This window comes from Accipiter gentilis, chromosome 7 (genome assembly GCF_929443795.1).
Source record: "Accipiter gentilis chromosome 7, bAccGen1.1, whole genome shotgun sequence".
Taxonomy (NCBI): Eukaryota; Metazoa; Chordata; class Aves; order Accipitriformes; family Accipitridae; genus Astur; species Astur gentilis.
This window is the reverse complement of record NC_064886.1, coordinates 43,485,986-43,507,853: the sequence shown is the minus strand read 5'-3', so window position 1 is coordinate 43,507,853 and position 21,868 is coordinate 43,485,986. Positions and strand designations below refer to the sequence as shown.

Sequence of the window (21,868 nt, the reverse complement as noted above, 5' to 3'; positions counted from 1 at the left end):
AAGAATGCAGCCAAAACACTTGTATCCTATTCTCTTGAGAAAGTGGAGAGACTTGGGTGCAGAAGAAACACACAGCTAACCTCAATGAAAAGCAAAAGCACTCCCGCGATTCTGGAAGTCAACTGAGAACACCAGAGAACACTCCCACTCCAAGGTAGCTGTGTGCTGAGGGTACCAGCATCAGTTTGGAAGTGCTGCATTCAAGACAGCTTAGAGGAGGAATCCTAATCAGCCACAGCACAGCAGGAATTTGTGGGAGGGGAGGACTATGACTATAAAACAATCCATTGAGATCCACTGCAAAGAGCAAATTCACCTCTCCCACCTACAACTTTTGTAGACACTGATGTTCCTTCCTCTGTTCCTAAGAGTTTGCCCCCAGCTTTAAAGAGAAAAAAAAGCCTCGCCTCAGACTTACCAGAAATACCCAAGCACCTGTCCACCCTTGGGTTATAATATATCTCTTACATATATGTATCTTATCTCCCAACACGAGAGGTAGGAGGAGCATGGACTGTTCGGCTTTCTGCTCTGTCTCTCTAGTTTTGGAACACAGCCTATGGACCTGTTTTGCAGGTAAACATTTATCTAGGATGTATATATTTTCTTTCAAGGATGTGGTGGTGGAGTGGAAAAAACCAAAACCAAACAAAAACCCCACTAAGATGCTACAATAAAACTATCTATGTGACACCATTCATTGGCCAAAATGCTGAGGTTGCACCTTTTTGGACACCTATGGAAGTTAGGCACCCACTCCCCTTAACTGCACCAGCTACATCATTTGGACTGGAGCTTACCTCTCCTTACATGTGTACACAGCACAACTCACCATTGAATGATCCCGGTCATCACAATTATGTATTTATAGATGACCAAGACTCAATTGTTCTTGCCCTCACTCTAGTGGACACTGACATAAGTGATGAAAACAAAACCAGTCTTCGCTCCATTTGGGTTTTTTTTGTCTGGTTGCTTAGGTTTTTTAAACACAATTTTTAACAACCTGGAGAACAGTAGTTGCTTGTGCTTAATACTTCTGATCCTGATTTTAACAGCACCCAGAAACTTAACTGTCTTATCACAACACTGATGGAAGGTCTCCAAAGCCACAGTTCAGTAAACAATTTAAACCAGCACAAACTGACAGCCATTGAGAGAAGCTAGCTCCACCTTTTCTGAATGCTCCTTCCTCACCACGTTACTCCTTTCCTTGTGCCACCGCAAGCATTTCTGCAGACCCGCAGTGAACCCATCAGAGCCAACTCTAACCTGGAGCAGCAGGTCCTTGACCCAATGCACTCTGCAGCACACACATAAAAAGCTCTTCTTTCGGCAGCAGTATCAGCTCAAAGTCTTTGTGAAACTACGCCACCTCTGACGCTGAAAAGCGTTCTTAATTCTACGAGTAAGTCTCCTTTCAGTGTTAACAAAAAATCTCAACACTATCTTTTGAAGTTTTTCATTCAAGAAAATTGTGCTGCAGTTTAACCCAAACACAGCTAACACGTTCTTAGTTTTTTTTAAAAGGAACTGGACTGGCTGTTAGCAGACACTAAATACCTGGAGGTAACAGACATTTAGTTCCATTCAAGTTTTTTAAGTCTTTTCTGTTAGATACAGAATTAATTAGCAGTTCATGTCTATCTGTGGATTTAGAGTGTAACAGGGTTTGTGGGATTTCTTTTGTTCGCTTGTTTTTAAGACAAATGTTTCTACAGGATTTGGTTGCTGCTATGTCTTTGAATCAAACTTATTAAGTATCTTGATTTTAGAAATATAATCCCAAATTTTTTTTTTAATAAGTGATATAGAAATATCAAATCCTTCCAATATAATAAATAAAAACATCAAATTCTTTGAATGACCAAAGTTCCACTGTGCACAGTTAAATCCACAGGTTCTCTCAGAAGAGGTCTGGCAAAACATGAATGGTGAGCAGTGCTGTAAAGTTTCTCTGACAAGTCTACAATCACTTCAGTTTCTGATCAGGATTCCTGTACCATGCAAATCTGGGAAACATTCTCACACAAATATTTAATGCATATGAACTCATAGAGAGAAAAAAGAATAATGCAGCTATCTGAATCCTCACCTTAAATATATACATTTTTCTCAAGCAACAATTTAAGGCCAATTAGGGAAGTGGAACATGACCTTGTAAGAAATATGGGGATCAAATTATGAAAAAAGAAAAAAAAAAAAAAAAAAGCCAAAAAACAACACCCTTATCCAGTGAAGAAAGATGCATCTATCGTAAGTGTAATGATCGTTTTTTCTTCATAGCACAGATGTTTACTAATGTATACAAGTTACTGACAAGAATTCCAGATGCAAACCAGCACTAAGGCTAACCTCACAAATCAGAACTTTGTCCTTAAATCCTCAGTTTATGTTTAATGAAGATCAATGACAGAGTCTTTAGACTGAAGTCTAAAACATGGTTGGGAGTTAAGATAAAGACAAAGATTAAAAGGTCATGCCTCATTTTTATATGCTGTCAATTAGAAAAATAACTAATTTAAAATTATCAGTTTATAAAAGTGCCATTCTGACATCTATTACATTCTCATGTATTTGAGAATTTCATAATACATTACAATAGAGAGCTATCTGTGAATGGGGTTTAAATACTAAGCTTCCTAAGACCTCTTAAAGGAAAACATGACTTTTCTTCTTCCTTACAGTTTGGTAGAAGCTTCATGGCCCAAAATGTAATCTCCCATTTCATTTTTTATCCTAGCTAGAATTAGCTGTTTCAGTCGGTCAGCATTCTGCCTTAGTTCCAAATTGGTATTTATCACCTCTGAAGACAGAGTGCATTCTAGGAGTTAACAGGCCTGTGCCGCCTAGTAACAGAATAGCAAAACAGGTAACTTAGTTCTTATGAAGTTATAGATATGAAATACAGCAACCATTAACATAGAACACCTGATAATTTAGATAACCCAGTTTAGTTTAATTTATATTACCTAAATTCTCCTAGAATGAACTCTGTTACTTCTCCACAAGCTCTTTTTTACAATCAAAACTTTGGCAGCACTGTTCATGTTGGCCAGAACATTACAAACCTTAACAAAGCAACTGAATAAATGAGAATGCTTACCAGCAGCAACTACAGCTGGAGGCGGCGAACCTGCCTCACCACCACTTGTTTGGCTCATGGATGCTACAGATGTTTCTCTGGAAGGTGGTAACTGCAGCTCCTTTGGGAGAAGGTCATAGACAGATTCTGTTGAACAAAAAAAGCATTTAATCAAAAATTTATTCATGCTCTGTAAGAGAAAAGAAATAATGTTTTTGCCTAAAAGGTACAAATGATAATCCAACCTTTTCAGAACCTTTTGAAAAAGTTACATTAAGCACTTGGAGATCTTAACATCATGGAATAAAGTTATTTCAGAAAACAAACCAACCACGAAAACATTAAGATACACATTCTCAGGACTGAAACAAAAGGACACAAACTTGTCCAAACAAAGAAATAATTCATGAACTTCCACAGAAACTGTACTCATTTAGAATGAAGGGGCTGACATGTACAACAAATCACATGAGAAACAAAGACAAACCTGTTCTCAGAATTCCAACTGTGCAACTGACTTCCAAAAGAGCCTAATGTAGTACTGTCATGCACAGAACATCCTATAAAGTCTTCCCGTGTACTAAGTGCCAATTCTTGTTATGCAAGATCCTTTACTTCCATTTATCTGCAACATTTCTTTTTGCCTCAAACTCTCCTGTAAACTCAAGCAAACGCTCCAGAGAAAGTAGTCTCCGCTAACAGAATGGCCAGTGCCAGTCCATTTTACACATAAAGCTCTTTAATGTAACTGTGGCAGATCCTGTACAGTAGTAGAACATCTAAGAAAATTTTTTGTGACTTCTCTACTGTGAAGCAGCTGTGGTCACCATACACGGCTTGCCTGACGGCATCAGCAGCCAAGACACAAGAAGTGAAGTCAACATCCTCACATTCAGCCTGCTTCTCCATGCTTGCTGACAGTTCCCAGCAGTCACTGCCTACAGTCAGATGGCTACCTCTGAGTTCAATTAGCAAGAGCTCTCACTGCACCCAACAACTGAGAATGTATCACTGAGTTATTCTGAGATAACAACTCCACTCAGGCATGAGCACACAGCTGTATATGCACCTCTTCCAGGAGATACACCAAAGCTGCATCATTTCAAACACCTGATCTGGAGATATAAGGAACCTAGGTGAAGAGCTATAAGCTGAATCAACAATTCTACACCACAAAACTTTATGAAATTCCCTTATATGTATTACTTAGGTGCCTGAAACAGATATGGAAAACTCAATGTGCATTTTTAAAGTTTTTTTCCCCCATGAAGCAACATTTATACTCAATTGAGCCTAAAGTAAAATATCTTTGTGCAACAATTCTGTAAAAATTAGGAAACCCAGAGTTATTAACTAAAAAGTTTTAACTGCATTACGCCCTATAAAAAAATGAAGCATACTCAAGACATCCACAGGTATACAACACCCAGCAACATATAATTGTATTTAAAATATAACACATAGCAAATGCTGGCTATGCCACAAACCAGAACAGTTACCATACTGGGTAACAGGGCAAATACTCCCACCACTAACTGGCATAAAAAGAGCCCTTAATGCTGTTTACAGGATACTACTTGTCTGTCATGCACAAAATCACAAGCAACTACCAACAACGGCTGGGAACTGGTGGTGAGCTGTAATGGGAGTTAGCTCTGCAGCCCGTCAAACATGCCATCTGCTGCAAGATTTTAAAAAATTTTTTCAGTTGCACCCACTTTTTGGAGAACTAACTTTTCAGTACTGTGACAAATAAACAAAACTTTCTTTTTTTTTTTTTTTTTTTTTTTTTATTTAAGCTGATAATCAAAATATTGGCAACCAGAGGCTGCAATCCAAATCCTAAGCAGAAATCTCTGCAAAGGTTTTCTATAAGTTACCCATAATACTCAGACAACGTACAAGTAAAATATTTTGAGACAGCTCAAGTTAACTAACCATAAACTCATAGTTTTATTCTTTGGAATAATCGGCAGGGAAAAAAAGTTACTTAACCTTACTGAAGATCTTAAAAGGTACAAAAGGTAAAGGGAAAAGGCATAGATATTTGTTCATACTTTTGCTCCTGTTTTACTAGGAGGAACATCTGCATCAGCATTTCCCTCAAAGATGAGTTCCCTTCTAAAATTCAGCTATTGTGGTCCGATTTCTCACTCTTCTGAACTAGTGATTTTCAACACCATAAAACTGGCTTTCAAAGTAAAATAAATTAGAGCAGTTTAAAATTGGTTATGTAAAGATATGATTACAGTGATGCTTCTCATTTTCTTTCCCCAAAAAAAGGTTAGTTCTTTTTTAGTGATGTCCTGGTTTCAGCTGCGATAGAGTTAATTTTGTTTCCAATAGCTGGTATAGTGTTATATTTTGGGTTCAGTATGAGAACTGATAACACGCTGATGTTTTCACTTGTTGCTAAGTAGTGCTTATACCAAGTCAAGGATTTTTCAGCTTCTCATGCCCAGCCAGCAAGAAGGCCGGCGGGACACAGGAAGTTGGGAGGGGACACAGCCAGGACACCTGACCCAAACTGGCCACAGAGGTATTCCATACCAGGTGACATCACGTCCAGTATATAAACTGGGGGGAGTTGGCCTGGGGGAGCAGATCACTGCTCAGGAACTAACTGAGCATCAGTCAGCAAGGGGTGAGCAACTGCATTGTGCATCACTTGTTTTGTATGTTCCAATCCTTTTATTATTATTGTCATTTTACTATTGTTATTATTATCATTACTAGTTTCTTCCTTTCTGTCCTGTTAACCTGTTCCTACCTCAACCCACAAGTTTTACTTTTTGTTTCTGCCCCAATTCTCTCCCCCATCCTACTGGGTGGGAGGGAAGTAAGTGAGCAGCTGCGTGGTGCTTAGTTGCTGGCTGTGGTTAAACCATGACAAATCATAACGTATTACACTTTATTAAGCAGGACTATTGTGTACTTTTTGTGTGTATGAGCACTTACATAGCTTAATCATACTCTAAATTTTAGCTTTTATTAAAAAAGGTGAATCATGCCTTTATTTTTTATCTTACAATTTTTACTTAAGTTACAGGTGCATACAGACTTGAATCCAATTCAAAAATTAAAAACCAAACTAAATTGCATTTAAAATTGTTACTAGCCAAATACCATCTCCTTATGCCTACTGTGCCAATGAGGGGGAAGAAAGGGGGCTATCAAGGCACAGTTCTTAAGAAGTGAAGAGAGAGAAGGAAGTAAAGGGGGGGCGGGAGGGGAACAAATCATCTGAGGAAGGTAAAGGAAGTAGAGAATTTTTTTATTTTTTTTTTATAATTGCATTGAATATACTTCCACCAGTGAATCATGAGTGCTAAATTCATGGGAAAGAGATGCAATAGGTATTCACTCTTGGAACAGCAGGAACAAACAGGGTGCTGGAAGATCAACTGTAACCTACTCTGCCTTAGGCAAAAAAATTTAAATATCTACCAGCCAAGTTCTAGCTGGACCATCCACTGAAGAAGAGCAGAGAGGTTGTACATTATCTGGCTTGCAAAAAGGAGCACATTTGACCTAACAGAATTTAAGACCCTATGCAGTTGTGTTCACAGCTTTAACAACAGTGAAGACAGTATAAGATCCAGAACTGGGAAACCAAAAAGCTCAGCTACTACTTCATGTTGCCACTGTCAGGCAGTTTCTGCACTGGCACTATAAGGACAATACAATTTATCAACAGGTGTCATTGTAAATTCAGATTTGCTTTAATACATGGAAGCATTAGAGCAAGAACCCTATTAACGTACTTACACTGACTGCTGTTGGGGACTTTCAGTCTCAGTTCTCCTCTTTCTTTCCTAAGCTGTGAATTCAGTCCTCATGTACAAAGCCCAGGGAAGTTATATGAAAGAACGAAACCTGTGTGTTTGTACCTTTCTAAAAACAAGCCAGTGTAACTCATGCTCCCAAGCCACTTCACATTCTACCAGCACAGAAACACAGCCAGCGCTGCCTATTTTGCAGACATTTGTTATTTGTCACGCTCCATTCTGAGAAGGCTTCCGTGAACCACAAAATCCCAAGCAGTTTTCAGAGAAAATGTTTACTTATTTCCACGTTGAATGGCTCCCATAAGCTCAGATGCTGGCATAGGTATCAATACATCAAAAAATTCTCCAAATAAAATGTGGCGTTTGGAAACCACAAGACATGTGTGGGTGTATTTTCTGCTGAACTACAAGTTTTCTTCAAGATGAGTATCTCAATTCAAGAGACTGAAGAATGAAAGGTTCAGATTTTGTCCCAACAATGAAAAGCACAAATACCAGCTGATGAAAAATACAATTACGATGTGAAAAAGTACTTCCCTACTTGACATCCCTGTGCCTCTAAGTATTATTGCCCCTGCAGCCAGCAGTTTGTACAACAGCTCCAGACAGCAATCCCTCATAAATTAGCACCAGCCTTTACTCTGGCTGGCACTGATACTACTACCTGCAGGAGGTTAGTAAAATCCAAGCTCACTTTTGTCAAAAAAACAGCCATAGGCAGATGTTGAGCACTGAAGCAGCTGCTGCACTGTAATTACCAGCCAAGGTATTCATTGCAACCTGTTGTATGGAAAATTATGCCCATTCAGCTTTGTTGACAAAAAGTGATTTTAGTTCAAAGTGCACCCTGCAACAAATTCATCCTACTGAGCCACCTAAAAAACTCGCACACTCCACTGTACCAGAGCTGGGAAGGCTGCTGCCCCTAGAGGAGTAGTAGCAGTATTTAAAGCTGCTGCAGTCACTTGACAGGCAGCTCTGCTTATGTTGAATATTCTTTTACACCTAAGACACTGGAAGTAACTCACCAAGTATTTCTGTTATGCAAAATGTTTAGTGATGAGCCCCAAACCAAGGGATTATAACACAGCATGTGTGTGTGCATGTAAGCGGAGAAAACTATATTTTTAGGTTTGTGTTGCATATATATACATTCACTTTCATTTCTTTCTGTTGTCTCTCAAGAAATCCTCTTTGAGGAAAGAGCTGCTCATCATCATAATTCTGTCATGACTCAGAAGATATTTGGTGCCGATTACAAAGCCTCATTTCCAAAAGCCAAGTTATTAGTTAAGAGTGAGCTTTTCTCTCTGGGTTGGTAGTTGGTTTGGGGTTTTGTTGTTTAACAAATTTGTTTTTTAACCTCTCAAACGTGACGAAGGTTCTGTCAAGTTTGCTGCTTCAAAAGGGATGCTCAGATCCAAAACTCCTACAGCATATTTTTTTCTCAGGGAACACATAATTTTAGCAGTAATCCTAACAAGCACAATTATAATCTTTGTGAATAATTCTAACAATACGATAAAGAGAGGGAGGGAGGGAAAAGCTAGAATTAGAATTGAAGCACATTCCCAAAGATCACAAGACCATGAAGAGCAAATCTTTAATTTCATGCTTCATTGATAAAATACCAAACTACCTGAAACATGGTCTAAAACATGACACCCATTTTTTATCCCAATATGCTTGGCTACCACACCTAAAATTGAAGATGCACCCTACACTAGGAAAAGAAGCTGACATTAGCCTTGACAGCTGTAAATATGAGAAGACAGAGCAAGCTATTAGGAGGGAAGAGAACACTGCTGAAGAAATCACAGTGAGGTGCAGCCAAGAGAACACAGATGTGGTGGAAGAGGAGAACAAACAGCACCACGAAGGTTCAAAACAGACAGCACAGGCCAGACCACCATCAATGCCTCCTCTGCCTCCCCAGTTCTTCCAGGCCTATCTCCCTCTCTGCTCTCATGGCTCCCCATAACTGCCCTCCCCTCCTAGCAGCATGAGAAATACTGCCTAAGAACGTCCCAAACAGGAGGGAGGGAAACCACGGGAGGTCTGCTGGGTAGCACATAAGGAGGAAAAAGAGATCAAAACCATGGCATTAACACAATACAGGAAAGATATGGACCTGTTGGAATGGGTCCAGAGGAGAGCCACAAAGATGATCAGAGGGCTGGAGCACCTCTCCTGCGAAGACAGGCTGAGAGAGTTGGGATTGTTCAGCCTGAAGAAGAGAAGGGAGACCTCAGAGCGGCCTTCCAGTACTTAAAGGGGGCCTACAGGAAAGATGGGGAGGGACTCTTTATCAGGGAGTGTAGTGATAGTACAAGGGGTAATGGCTTTAAACTGAAAGAGGGTAGATTTAGATTGGGTGTAAGGAAGATGATCTTCACTGTGAGGGTGGTGAGGCACTGGAACAGGTTGCGCAGGGAAGCTGTTGATGCTCCATCCCTGGAAGTGTTCAAGGCCATGTTGGACGGGGCTTTGAGCAAACTGGTCTAGTGGAAGGTGTCCCTGCCCATGGCAGGGAATTAGGTGATCTTTAAAGGTCCCGCCCAAGCCAAACCATTCTATGATTCTATGAACACATGGCACAAGTTTAAGGTCAAATCCAAACTTTAAGAAAAAAAAACCTCCTGGCTTTTCTTCAGAACAGATGTAGTTTCATAGTCTAAAACACTTCTTTAGTGAACTGCATTACTAGGAGCTATCATTTCAACACTTCTCTGAGGAATCCAGAATTATTTGGGTACCTTTAAGAAAGCTTGCTGCAACAAGCCTGCTCTTCACAAATCAGACTTCAAATGAAACTTTGTGTTTTCACCTAAACACAGGCCAATGTTTATATATGCTGCACTATAAATAGCATTAAAGCAAAACCTGACAAATTCCAGAAAGATTAGAGTTGTTGCAAGGAAACTAATTCTTCCCCAGAGGATACAGTTTTGCTCCATGCCTGATAGCATATTTAAATAGCTAAAGCTCCCTCCCCTATTGATCAGCTCACCTCCATCACCATGTTTTACATGTGTGCGTACACACACAAATACCGAGTATATGAAGTTTTCTGCTACGATTTTACATTTATTCATGTGGGAAACACCCACAAAAAGAAAAGGCTGTTACATAAATGCAGTATTGCATTTGAAGGCAAAAATAAAAATTCAGCGTCATTATGTATTTTTGCCTAATTAGCAAGAATAAGTATATAGACAGAATTCCTGGTTTCGCAGCCACTGTGTTGAATCAAGGAGTCAAGTTTCAGCCAGCTGACAGCACAAAGTGTCCTGTAACTTATTGCTGATTTCAAATCCCTTTGATGAATATATTAGTTGATCTCAAGTTTCTAGGGGTTTTTTTTGCAAGAAGTAGCTCCATTTATACCCACCATCTCCCCTAAACACATATTCTTTGTCCATACAGGAAGAGAGGAATGTGCATTTCAGGATTAGTTATTATGAAATATAAAGAAGATTGACACACAAACAAAATACTAATGATCAGCAAAGAGTCACACACACTCATTTCCACAAACCTTCACCTGCCTTCTGTCACATGCACTCATGTAATCAGTTATTAGATATCTTATTTATAATAAACTTCTGAATCTTGTATCTTCCATCAAAATACCTCAACTAGACTAACTAGATGAGCTCAAGCTTTGCAAATTCTACTACTGAAGTGAAGGACACATAGGGACAGGCAGATTTGCAAAAAGTATTTTAAGTGTCAAATTTCTTCAACTGCTCTTTATCCGATTATCCTACTCCTATAATCTCTCATCTGAGATCAGCTGCTTGTAACTTTGATCTTCCTGCCAGTTATACTGACAGTTGAGAAAATTATATTTCACATGGCTATACTGACCAGAACAGCTCCAAACATTAGATCAATATCCAACACCACAAAATCTTAAATCTGGGGAGGACAAGATTTTGTTAGTGTACTGCTTGACACTGGAGAAAACATTCAGAATTGAAATGTTAATGAAAAATAATCAAGTAACATGATACTGGACTTGCTTGTTATTGCAGCACATCAAAAACAGTGCACCCAAGCCAAACAATAGGCATTCCAGTATACTTGGCTATTGGCGCGAACCGAGCCAGCATCCAGTCTCAGGTGAAAGGTATTCACCACCACTTTTTTGAAAAAAAATGCAAGAGCAGCAACAAATCCTGAAGGTACGCAAAAGGTTATACAACACTGATAGAAGGGATGCTCACCTAGTATAAACTGCAACACACAACCAAAAATCAGTTCATTTTAAATTAAAAGAACTGAACAAAAGCCATCTGTGAAAGGGCTGGATGCATTATGATCAGTCTACACAAAAACATATCCTTGGGTCAACATGTATCTGTATCAGTCCCAGCTGCTGGTGACAGGAGCTCTATCTTTGAAGGAGAGGAAAGGCCTCGGAAAGATTCAGGCAAAATAACTTAGAGAAGGTAGGAAACGGTGGGTGAAGCTGATCTGATGATATTACAGTGGAAGTACAAAAGGCTAGTGGCTCGTGATGGCAAACTGAAATTTCTACGTGCTGCTCCTTTTCCTATTTTACTCACTTCACCTTAGGGCACACACACACACAGTTGCCCCTTAGGCATGTTTTTAGATTTCTACACACAGACTAACCAAGCTAAATTACAGGGGTCTGGGCTTACAGCAAAATCTAAGTACTCCAGGCTTCCCCCATCACCACCAACAGAAAATACTATACTGAAATTTGTAAACCATTCTCAAGAACACAGTATCAAAAGGAGCTTTCAGAAACACACCATGCCTTGTGACCAGCCACATTAGATTCCTCCTTACTAACTAGGAAACTGTGATTGTATTTAAACTTTATTCTTAGGAACATAGCAGTTAAGCTTATGGAAACAAAGGGAACACAACACAACTGATTCCTGTTTGGGAGCGCTAAGACAACTGTAAGGTTCTGTGAGAAGTCACTGCAGCCTTGGACGTGTCCCAAAGAAAGCCATACTTTTTCCAAAGCATGCATATTCTCACCATGGAGAGTGCTCTCCCTTGTAACGAAAAAGGAGAATTCTCATTTCAGAATTTCAGATAACCTCCTACAGTCAGAACAGAAGCCACTTTCAAGTAAAAGGTCACTTGTTAAATAACACAAGTTTAACCCTGAAACAGAGATAGATGCTGTCACTTCAAGAAGACAGAAGGCAGAAGAGGAAAGAGAAGTAGTTTCCCCAAAATAGCTAATGAAAGTAGTTGCAAATCATCAGTTCAGCTGTAATGCAGCAAACCAGGTACACGTGGATCCAGTAGTCCATCACATGCAGCACTTGCAAGACTTTTCTGCAGCTACCAACCTTTAATGAATCTTGAATGACTTTTCGGTTGCATCTACGTAGAAATTTCAGCTATACAGATTAAGAACTGCAATTTCTAGTAATTTAGTGCCTTGTTAACTCACACTGTGCTAGGACTGGTTCATGATGTTATAAAAGATCTTGTCTGGCCTCAAACTTTTGTGAGGCTTTCTTAGCCTACCAGCAAATTTAATTGAGATCCTTCTGGCTGGTTGACCAAAAAGCTGCTTCTTGCAACTCAGCACTTGGTGACACTGGGAGAACAAAGATACAGAAACAGCAGAGAATACACGTTTCCAATGTTTAAGAGCAAGAGCAGCCTCATCCATGACGAATGCAGGCATCCTCATTTTGCCAGTACCACCAAACACTTAAATGTTATGTAATGCTCTTTAGATATACCAGTGATTTCCTTATGCTTTGCTATGCTGTACCAGAAACAAAGCCATGCCACCCACAACTTCCATGCATGGAAGCAAAGTTACAAACTTGATGGAGAACTTTGCCCTGACCTACTAGCAACTGAGGCCATAACTAACGGAGACAGAGATGGATATCATCATCTGAAAAGGTCATCTACTCCAGACTGCTACAGGTCCACAGAATCCTGCTACAGAACTAAGGAAGCAATATGCAGTAAAATAGCCATTTCTGCTTTCTAGGCATATAATTGCCCCTCAGCACCCACCCCCCTTTTTTTTTTTCTTTTTTTTAAAGTAATCAATGTAAATTCAGTAGAATAACTAGTAAAAAAACTAGTAATAGTGGGGAAATGTTGGCAGGTTATTTGTGACAACACATAGTTAAGAACACAAAAGAGGAACCCAGGAAAGAAGTATTGCTTCTGCCTTTAGCTGAAGCCATTCTTCCACTGCACATAATAGCCTCTAAATCAATGTCTGATCATGATGTGGAAAATCCCTCTTTTTGCTACAGTTTTCCGCTTAACAACAAAGATGTCAGACATCACTTAATCTGGCTGCAGCTCCAACTCCTACTTCAATGCCACTTCTCCAGGTTGTTCCCCAAGCCTAGCCTTGAGGAGGTAATTGAAATACAGCCCTGGCTCTCCCCCAGCCCACCCATCTGTCTCTTCCACCACAGTGATCTGTTCCTGTGACTTTACCCTCTCTAATGCTGAGGGCTTCTTCAGCAGCATCCCTTTTATTCCCACCCCTAGACTAAAAGGTAATGACAGCCTTCCTACTCAAAAGGCAATCACGCAGGAGAGCACGATCAGTAAACAGGTGATGATGTGAACCAGCCAAATTGTTTGCAGTGAAGGCAAAGACAGGGCATTTTCCACTTGCAGCTGGCATTTTTTGCCTTTAAGGGTAGGTACATCCTGGAAATCCCTTACCACTTCTATGACCTCATGAACAACAGCAAAGTTAATCCTTGTCTTTTAATAAGCTCCCTGCACTGAACGGCTGCCCATTTGATCCCCACTGATACCAGTCTCCTCAACATGTTTTAATACCCGTACAGATTTGGCTGCTTCTTCCAAAGCCATTTCCTTGCTGCAGCACATGACAGTCACACCAGAGATTAGACAAAACCTTGGTGTACTCTTCTAATCAGCTGGCAGCATCGAAGCAGAAATCTCTTCTAATGATGTACTCTAAGCTGATCAAAAAAACAAGCAAGCAAACAGGCAAAGAGAGTTGTTTGCATGGAACTAAGATTAAGAAACAATTAGAAATATATGAATCTGCAAGAACTCACACATGGGAGGCAAGCGAGAAAACTAAAGTAGAGCACACATGCTCAGCAAATTAAAGAAACTCTATAAAGGAAAAAATAATGGTGTACATATTCCATCACATACCCAGCTAAGCATACAAACTCAGGTTCAGAGTACCCATACACACATGTATAAAGATTCTATGATGCTGATCAGTTCATGTTAAGACACAGTTTTGGGCTAAACCTGTATTACCAAGGTTCCAAATGTCAAGTAAAGTGCTGACTGTCACTCCTCACTCCAAAAGTAGCTGCATTTTAATAAAACTATTTGTGCAACTGAGTATCGTCCAGAAACTTTTGTGGGTAAGAGATGCTAAAACCAAAATCTGCTCTACACCAGAAAAATCTAGGCCTCTGAATCTGCCAGAAGACCCTGTGGTTTGTTTGTTTGTTTACTTGAAGTTCTGTTCTACTCGGAAGTCCAGCATCTACGATAAACAACATAGTTTAGTGGTTGAGTTTGTTGTATGCCACCGATTCTATCACAATACTTAAGTTCACAAAGAGTTTTTAAAGAATGATGGAGGTAATGGAGTGTTACATCAGCTCTAAATACTCAACATCTAATCAAAGCCTTGCTTTGTTGCAAAATGTTAGTGTCATGTGACTCTCATGGATTTTTCTGTATACAAAAGCTTGGGTGTGGGAATACTTTGAAGCAAACTATTTTACCTGCCAGAAAGAACCTGTAAGAGCCAGCTGACGAGCCTCCAGTTCTCAGCCCTCCCCACAGCTCCCTCCATACATCCACCAAAGACAAACAGGTTCTCCTGCAGATCTCAGGAGAAGAATCTACTGAACAAGTTTGGTTATTACAGCACAGAGAACAGAGGATACATTTCAGAAACCTTAGCCCACCCTCAAGTATAACAGGTATTGGAACCAATACAGAAACTCCACATTCCACGACGCAGTGACTGCTCTCACTTCATCTAGGCTAAACTGGGAGAAGTAACATCAGGACCCACTGGAGTAAATTCTGCAGTGAAAATATAGACAGTCTATTCCTTTTTTGTCTCCGAGTTAGCAAGACTATACGTTACTACAGCTACACTGAGAATACACACATATACCTTCATGCAGATGAAACAGAATTTGCACATAACCAGCGGTGTCTTTTAAGAATTGTTGCTCCAGGAGATGGCATGCTGATAAGGGGGCTGGCACAGTGCATAGGAACAAGGAATGCACAGATGGGAAGCTAAAGCAGGATAACGAGGACTCAGTAAGAAGCGCAACAGAGGAAGCTTTGAGAGTCTGAGAAAGGCAACTAGAAGACAGACAGAGCTCCTAGTGCATAAAAACAGAAGAGAAACAGACCGAGATAGGCACAGGCCAGAAGAATCTGTGACCGCTAAAGTAGTTTCTACTCCACTGTGGTGGTTTTGTTGTCATTGGGGTTTTGGGTTTGGGGGTTTTTTTCCTTTCTTTTTAATTTAGTTGGTTGGCTTTTTCTGAGTACTCCACGGAAGATCCAAACTCTCACTCACCGAAGTGAGAACCACACACAACTGCAGACAACGGCAGCTCTGCTTAAGGTACAGCAGAGATTTTATATGATAGTTACAAAAAAGATTTGAAAGATGGAAAGAATAGACAACATAAAGAATAAGTCAGCTTTTGTTCTGTATCTGTCAAAAGAGGATTTGATATATTACAGACTATCATATCTTCATATTTAACATCTTTGCAACTTCAGTAGACTTAACATAAGCTTGCTTAGCAGTAGTGAAAAATGAGGCAAACAGCCCTGAAGACATGATTAAGTTTCATACGGAGCAAGGGAAGATCCTACTTGAGCATACATAAGAATAGATAAAACACAGCGGGTGTTCAAAGAATGCAAAGTGCTTGTTGCATAGCTGTGTGGCAAAAGCCAAAGAGCAAGAAAAAGCCTATACTTAGTGATGCTGAGCAAAAGGACACAATACATTACTAATAGTCTTGATGCAGACACCTTAAAACAGTTTACAAAGTTGTCAGTCTGATTACTCCTATTTTTGCAAGTGCAGAAACTGAGCCGTAGGAAGAATGTAACTCGCAAGGCCCCTCAGCCAGCCAGCCAGCAAGAGGACACAATCGAATTTCGTGTACCCAGGCTGCAGTCCAGTGCTCAATCCACTAGGAAATGTTTACTAAAACAATGCTTTTATTTCATGTCTTCGAGTACATCTCAGAATAAATGTGATTAAACATAGGACTTGGTTGAAATTGACAGTGTAACCTAAAATACATAAAGACTACTTCATTCTGTTCCTGTACACTTTAACATATTGGACCACTATTTTTCACACAGCTCTCAAATGAAGGTATGTCAGCAAGACACTTGGTACACTTCCTGACACAAATTGTACTGGTGCTTTCATTTCAGTAGCACCTCTGAAGTAGAGCACAGTGAAACAAACCATAGGGTACTATTCCCTCCCTCTATCTACCACACTGTATTCAGCGTATCTGTAGATGGCAAAGCAGTAAAAGACTGGAAGCAAGTCTTCCCGCCAGCGCTCCTGTTATTGTCAATACTGGCAGAATGATATTGCTGCTACAGCAACAGTGGCAGGTTTTCAAAGGAACTGCAGTGTATACAAGGATGTTTTACACAGCCAAACAGAAAATCTTCCTTCCAGTCCCCTCTGGCTTCAGACAAAAGCAGCAAACCCTAAATCAACACGATTCATGAGCACATAGGGAAAGGCAGATGCCACGGTTCTGCCTGCACTAGAAAACTTTATGATTAAAGAGTTTGTGGTGGTGCAGCTCAGCTCTGAAGAATCAGCAGAGGATCTGAGCACTCCATGTTGATGATGTAGCACTGGACACTGTAAAATCCAAATCTTGTCTGCAAATGCTGCTACTCCAACACTGAAATGCACATTATAGTATGTTAGTGGAGAAGAGTTTGTTGGAAAGACAGCCACCTGTATTTTAAGGGCAGATGATCAGTAACATATAAACCACCAAAGTCATTAAAATTTTATCACAACTGTAATATCATTATTTCTTGTACTTAAAAATAAAAATTAAAGCTAAAAGATGCATCTTGCATTTTTTTTTTAAAGGACAAGTGTTAGTACCAAAAATGGTAGTAATAAAAAGGTAATTTTGCAAGCAATTCATAACTGAACAAAAATCAGTTACTGCAGTATTCCACTAACCTTCAGAAAAGCTGTTAAACTCAATATTCAGGATTCTGCACAGCAGGGTAGGGTTGAGAAATTAATCCTTTTAAAGTTGAATTTCAACAACTGACAAAGGCATGTGTTAGCTGAATTCTATTTATGGCATTCATCCAAATATCAAATAAAGCTTTCCTGGCTGTGTTTCAGTCATCCCCATTCACAGCTCAAAGAGTACTTTTATAAATGTAGACAGGCAGTATAAATCCTGTGTCTTGTTTGCATCCAATTTTACACATCTCAGAAAGAGAGAACAACATTATTTAGTAATTGTCACTTCAAGACATGGACCAGTAATGACTTACTGAAAAGTCTATCCTATGCAGTTGTAAACTCCAGACAAAAAACCAAGAACTCAAAAGATACTGCTAGAATACCACAGTGGACAAGGCAGAGCAGCTAAGGACTGACAAAACTGCACGTACATGAACACAACAAGGTACCACTCCGCTAAACAGTTAAACCCTTCAGCAACATATTTGAAAGGCTTTACCACATACAATGAGTAGTATTTCAAGATGTACATTTTTCACGTAAGCATTCCAAAATGGGAGGGGGAAAAAAAAAGAAATTAAAAAAACCACAAATCAATCCATTCACAATACCTTAAGAATTTAAAAATAAATAAATCCAATGTTGCCATGTCTTCCAGGAAACCAAGCTAAGCTTATGTTTGGAAAGAATCCAAACACAATAGGTATGAAAATTCAATTAAGGAATTCAAACAACCTCATTTTGCCATATAACAGTGTTATATACAGTTGTTATAACAACGGCATTTCTTTGTGATTCTATACTACACTGAATTTTAAGAATAGTTGGATTTTCTCCCCATCTTTACATTCTGTCACTACAAAGACTTAATTTCTCAAATGCTCAAAGAAACCCAAGTACAGTATGACCGAAGAATAGCTATTTATCAACCACTTTAAAACACTGCTATTGTTTCAAAACCAAAGTTCACCAGAAACAGAGGTAATCAAGTGCTCCAGCCAGTTATGCTAGTTCTGAAGGTGCAATGCACCATCTGAATTCAGAGACACACAGTAGTCCACCTGACCCTCAATTTACTATTGTCTCAGAACAATGTTTCTCAGCCTTTTCAGTTTTGCAGTTCTTTCTGATGGGGTTATTTTTGCCATCTCTTACATTTGCTGTAGAACAAGAAATGCAACACCAGCAATGAAAAACATATGTGCTTTTTTTCTTTTGAGGCTATACCACAATATTTGACCTTGAAGAATAAAAGCATACAGGTATTCAGACACTTTCAATACATTGCAAGCATCTCTCAGATTCAGTATTTTATTATAAACCTGGGTATAGAGGCTATGTTCAGGAGACTTGACGTGTCCTAGTAACTCCTAGAATGATGTCTAGCACCTTGAGCCCACAAACTATCTTCATCCCTCCCTCCCTTTATTCATTTTATTGATACTGACATTAAAAGGCATTTTCTTTTGTCACCCCCAAAACTGAGAAATATTTATGCTTCCTACCATCATTTTGGTTTCTAGTTATAATTCAAGTACTATGTTTGATAATAAACATAATTTTTAAAAACAAACATGAAGTAATGTTTAACAAACAATACTCCTTGGCACAGCTAAAAGAAAGCTCTGCTGAAAGAAAGCTTGATGTCTGTAACACAACTTGTAATAAACTGACTAATCAGGTGAAAGAGACTTGTGTGAGAGCAATGGAGCCCAAGACTCTTGTATCTCACCAACTTCTCTCTCTGGTATTGCAAGATACCAGCTTAGGAGGTAAAACTGCATCAATGTTAAAAAACACTGAAAGTAATGAGACAGCCAGGATACTCACACACATTTCCTACAGTCACAAGGCATCTCGGAGCACGGCACACGAGTCCCAGATTGCCTGCTCAGCTTTTTGTCACATTTAGCACCAACAGCAGCTACTCTGAACACACTTGTGCCGGAAATTGGAAAAAAAGAGGAAAGGGAAAAAGAAGATTATAAATAAAACCCTTTTAGTGAGCCTGAATGACATAGCAGAAGCATGTGTTATGGACAGCTTTTGTTCAAAGCAAGCTTTCATTAAGCACAAGGTGCTACAGTCCCATCCCAGGCTCTACATTTACAAGCCCTTTGCTCTTTCTAACAAGAGGTGCTGCTGATACACACCAAGGCTCCCTCAGACTGCAGATAAAGATAGCTGCAACTAATGAGGTGCATCCTCAACCACAGGCAAACCTGTGTGATAAACACTGCACCTGAAAGGAATTCCTCAAGGAAATAAAGATTCAAGTTGTTTGTAAAAACAGGTTTTCAAACTATTAAGCAAGTTCTCCAAATACGTTCACACATGACTCTCAGAACACAAGCGGGAACCTAAGCCAACCATGTCACGGCAAAATGTGGATAAAAGATTCCTTTCTGTACTACAGAGCTAAAACCCCAGTGGAATCAGAGGGAGACAGCAATGAAAGAATCAGTGGTGTAGTTACACCACTGGCTCTGGAACTGCCAAGTTATGTAAAACTTAAGGATGGTCATAACAAATCAAACCAAGTATTGATTAGCCCACATCTTTTCTCTGATAGCAGCAAACTAGAGGGAAAGGTTTACAAGAACCAGTAAGTGTAAAAGAGTACTTCTATTATACCACCTTCCAAACTCTGACAATCGGCTACAGACTAACTCCCTAGTTTATGGGCTTCCCTAAATAGATATACCATCTACAAATCTAACAGCTTCTCAAGCCATTTATCCATTCACCACCCAAAACACCTGTCAATTGTTTCTGTCATTAAATGGTGTACAGAAAAAAAAAAAAAGAACCAAAAAAAAAAATCTGTCTTTTGTTTTAAATTGCTGTCTGGACATTGCATTAGGTGTCTCTTATCTCTGAAGTCATGAAAATAATAAGCAAGCACGGCCTATTTATCTGTGCTATACCATTCATGGCTTTTATACTCCTCTCCCCTTCATTCAAATCTTCTTCAGTTTTGTACCTACAGTTAAACTGTGCAACACCTTGTATATGCTAAAGCTTGACATTGATTCAAGGAAAGACAATATAACGGAAGATAAGTTCACTGAGGATTAGAGTTCATGGGGATAATTGGCAAGCATGTAGATAAAGACCATATCTGGATGGATAAAGCATACCTGTCAAAAGCTTTTGAGGATTCCAACATCCCTTGTCAAGGACTATCCCACCCCACACCCCAATAAACTGAGTCATTATAGTCTGCTATGACCAGTTTCTCAAAAGTCATATTGTCCTGGTTTCGACTGGGATAGAGTTAATTTTGTTTCCAATAGCTGGTATAGTGTTATATTTTGGGTTCAGTATGAGAACTGATAACACGCTGATGTTTTCACTTGTTGCTAAGTAGTGCTTATACCAAGTCAAGGATTTTTCAGCTTCTCATGCCCAGCCAGCAAGAAGGCCAGCGGGACACAAGAAGTTGGGAGGGGACACAGCCAGGACACCTGACCCAAACTGGCCACAGAGGTATTCCATACCAGGTGACATCACGTCCAGTATACAAACTGGGGGGAGTTGGCCTGGGGGAGCAGATCACTGCTCAGGAACTGAGCATCAGTCAGCAAGGGGTGAGCAATTGCATTGTGCATCACTTGTTTTGTATGTTCCAATCCTTTTATTATTATTGTCATTTTACTATTGTTATTATTATCATTACTAGTTTCTTCCTTTCTGTCCTGTTAACCTGTTCCTACCTCAACCCACAAGTTTTACTTTTTGTTTCTGCCCCAATTCTCTCCCCCATCCTACTGGGTGGGAGGGAAGTAAGTGAGCAGCTGCGTGGTGCTTAGTTGCTGGCTGTGGTTAAACCACGATACATATGCTGTTATACTTAAAGATCTCTTCAGCTCGATTAAGTTGTCTTTCCCTACTGGACTTCTAAGGGGGGGGGGGGGGGGGGGGGCGACGACCCTTGTACTCAGAGTTTCTTCACCAGATAACTAGTATCCCACTATAGAAAGTGTTTGTTTTAAATGCTGAGAGTACTTCAGCTGTCTTTCCTCTATGTCTAAAAGCTGAATTCAGTAAAAATAAAGCCTGTAGACTCCTTGGCTCAGATGCAGAAAGGCAGTAATCTTCCTAAATGAATTCCTTTGCTATTGTATTAATGGATTGAAATACCTGCACGGCAAGGAGTACTTAAATTTACTCTAAACAATCTAATCCCTTCCTTGCTACCACACCTCCAAAAGCACCTTTTTTGCTTAAGTGGCAGCAAATAACTGAGTTACTGAAGCTTAAGCTGAATCCTTTCAGGTCACAAAATAAGAAACCAAATTATTTCCCCATCTGATTAAAGAGCAACTCCATTCCAGGTGTGGTTCAAGTTTCAAGGCGAGGCAGATGGCCCTGTCTAGAATTCAGATGCCCTAAAAGAAAAACAAAGTCAGATTACTCCCAAATGAAATCTGCAGACAGACTAAGGGTGGGCACTGATCACGCTCACACAAATATACTTAGAAGAAATGATGGAAGTTCTTTCTCTATCACTAACAAATGCAGAGAGGAGTTTAAAACTGCTAACGTGCTGAGTGTGCCTGGAGCACAGACCTCCAGGAATGACCCAAAAGTCACTTTCAAAGGAACATGCTCTTGATAAACAAGTGTCACCCCCTTTCTTAAGGGAGTAACATGGCTTTCACACCTCCCAGTAGGTTTTAAACCTGGTAGATATCCTCAGCAAAACTGATAACAGGATACAAAAATCTCAGTGTACAG

General features: G+C 39.7%; 1 protein-coding gene across 3 annotated transcripts in view; it reads right to left on the bottom strand.

Annotated features, from left to right (window-relative positions):
• Nucleotides 1-21,868, bottom strand: part of NFAT5 (nuclear factor of activated T cells 5) — a 77,280-nt gene that overhangs the window by 46,176 nt on the left and 9,236 nt on the right. Inside the window, exon 2 of one of the 3 annotated variants that reach the window (XM_049806822.1) lies at nucleotides 3,107-3,232. In XM_049806822.1, coding sequence (XP_049662779.1) covers nucleotides 3,107-3,232 — 126 coding nt within the window. Of the gene's footprint in view, nucleotides 1-3,106; nucleotides 3,233-21,868 lie in introns of those variants that run through there. The other 2 variants (XM_049806823.1, XM_049806824.1) reach the window with 2 other exon arrangements.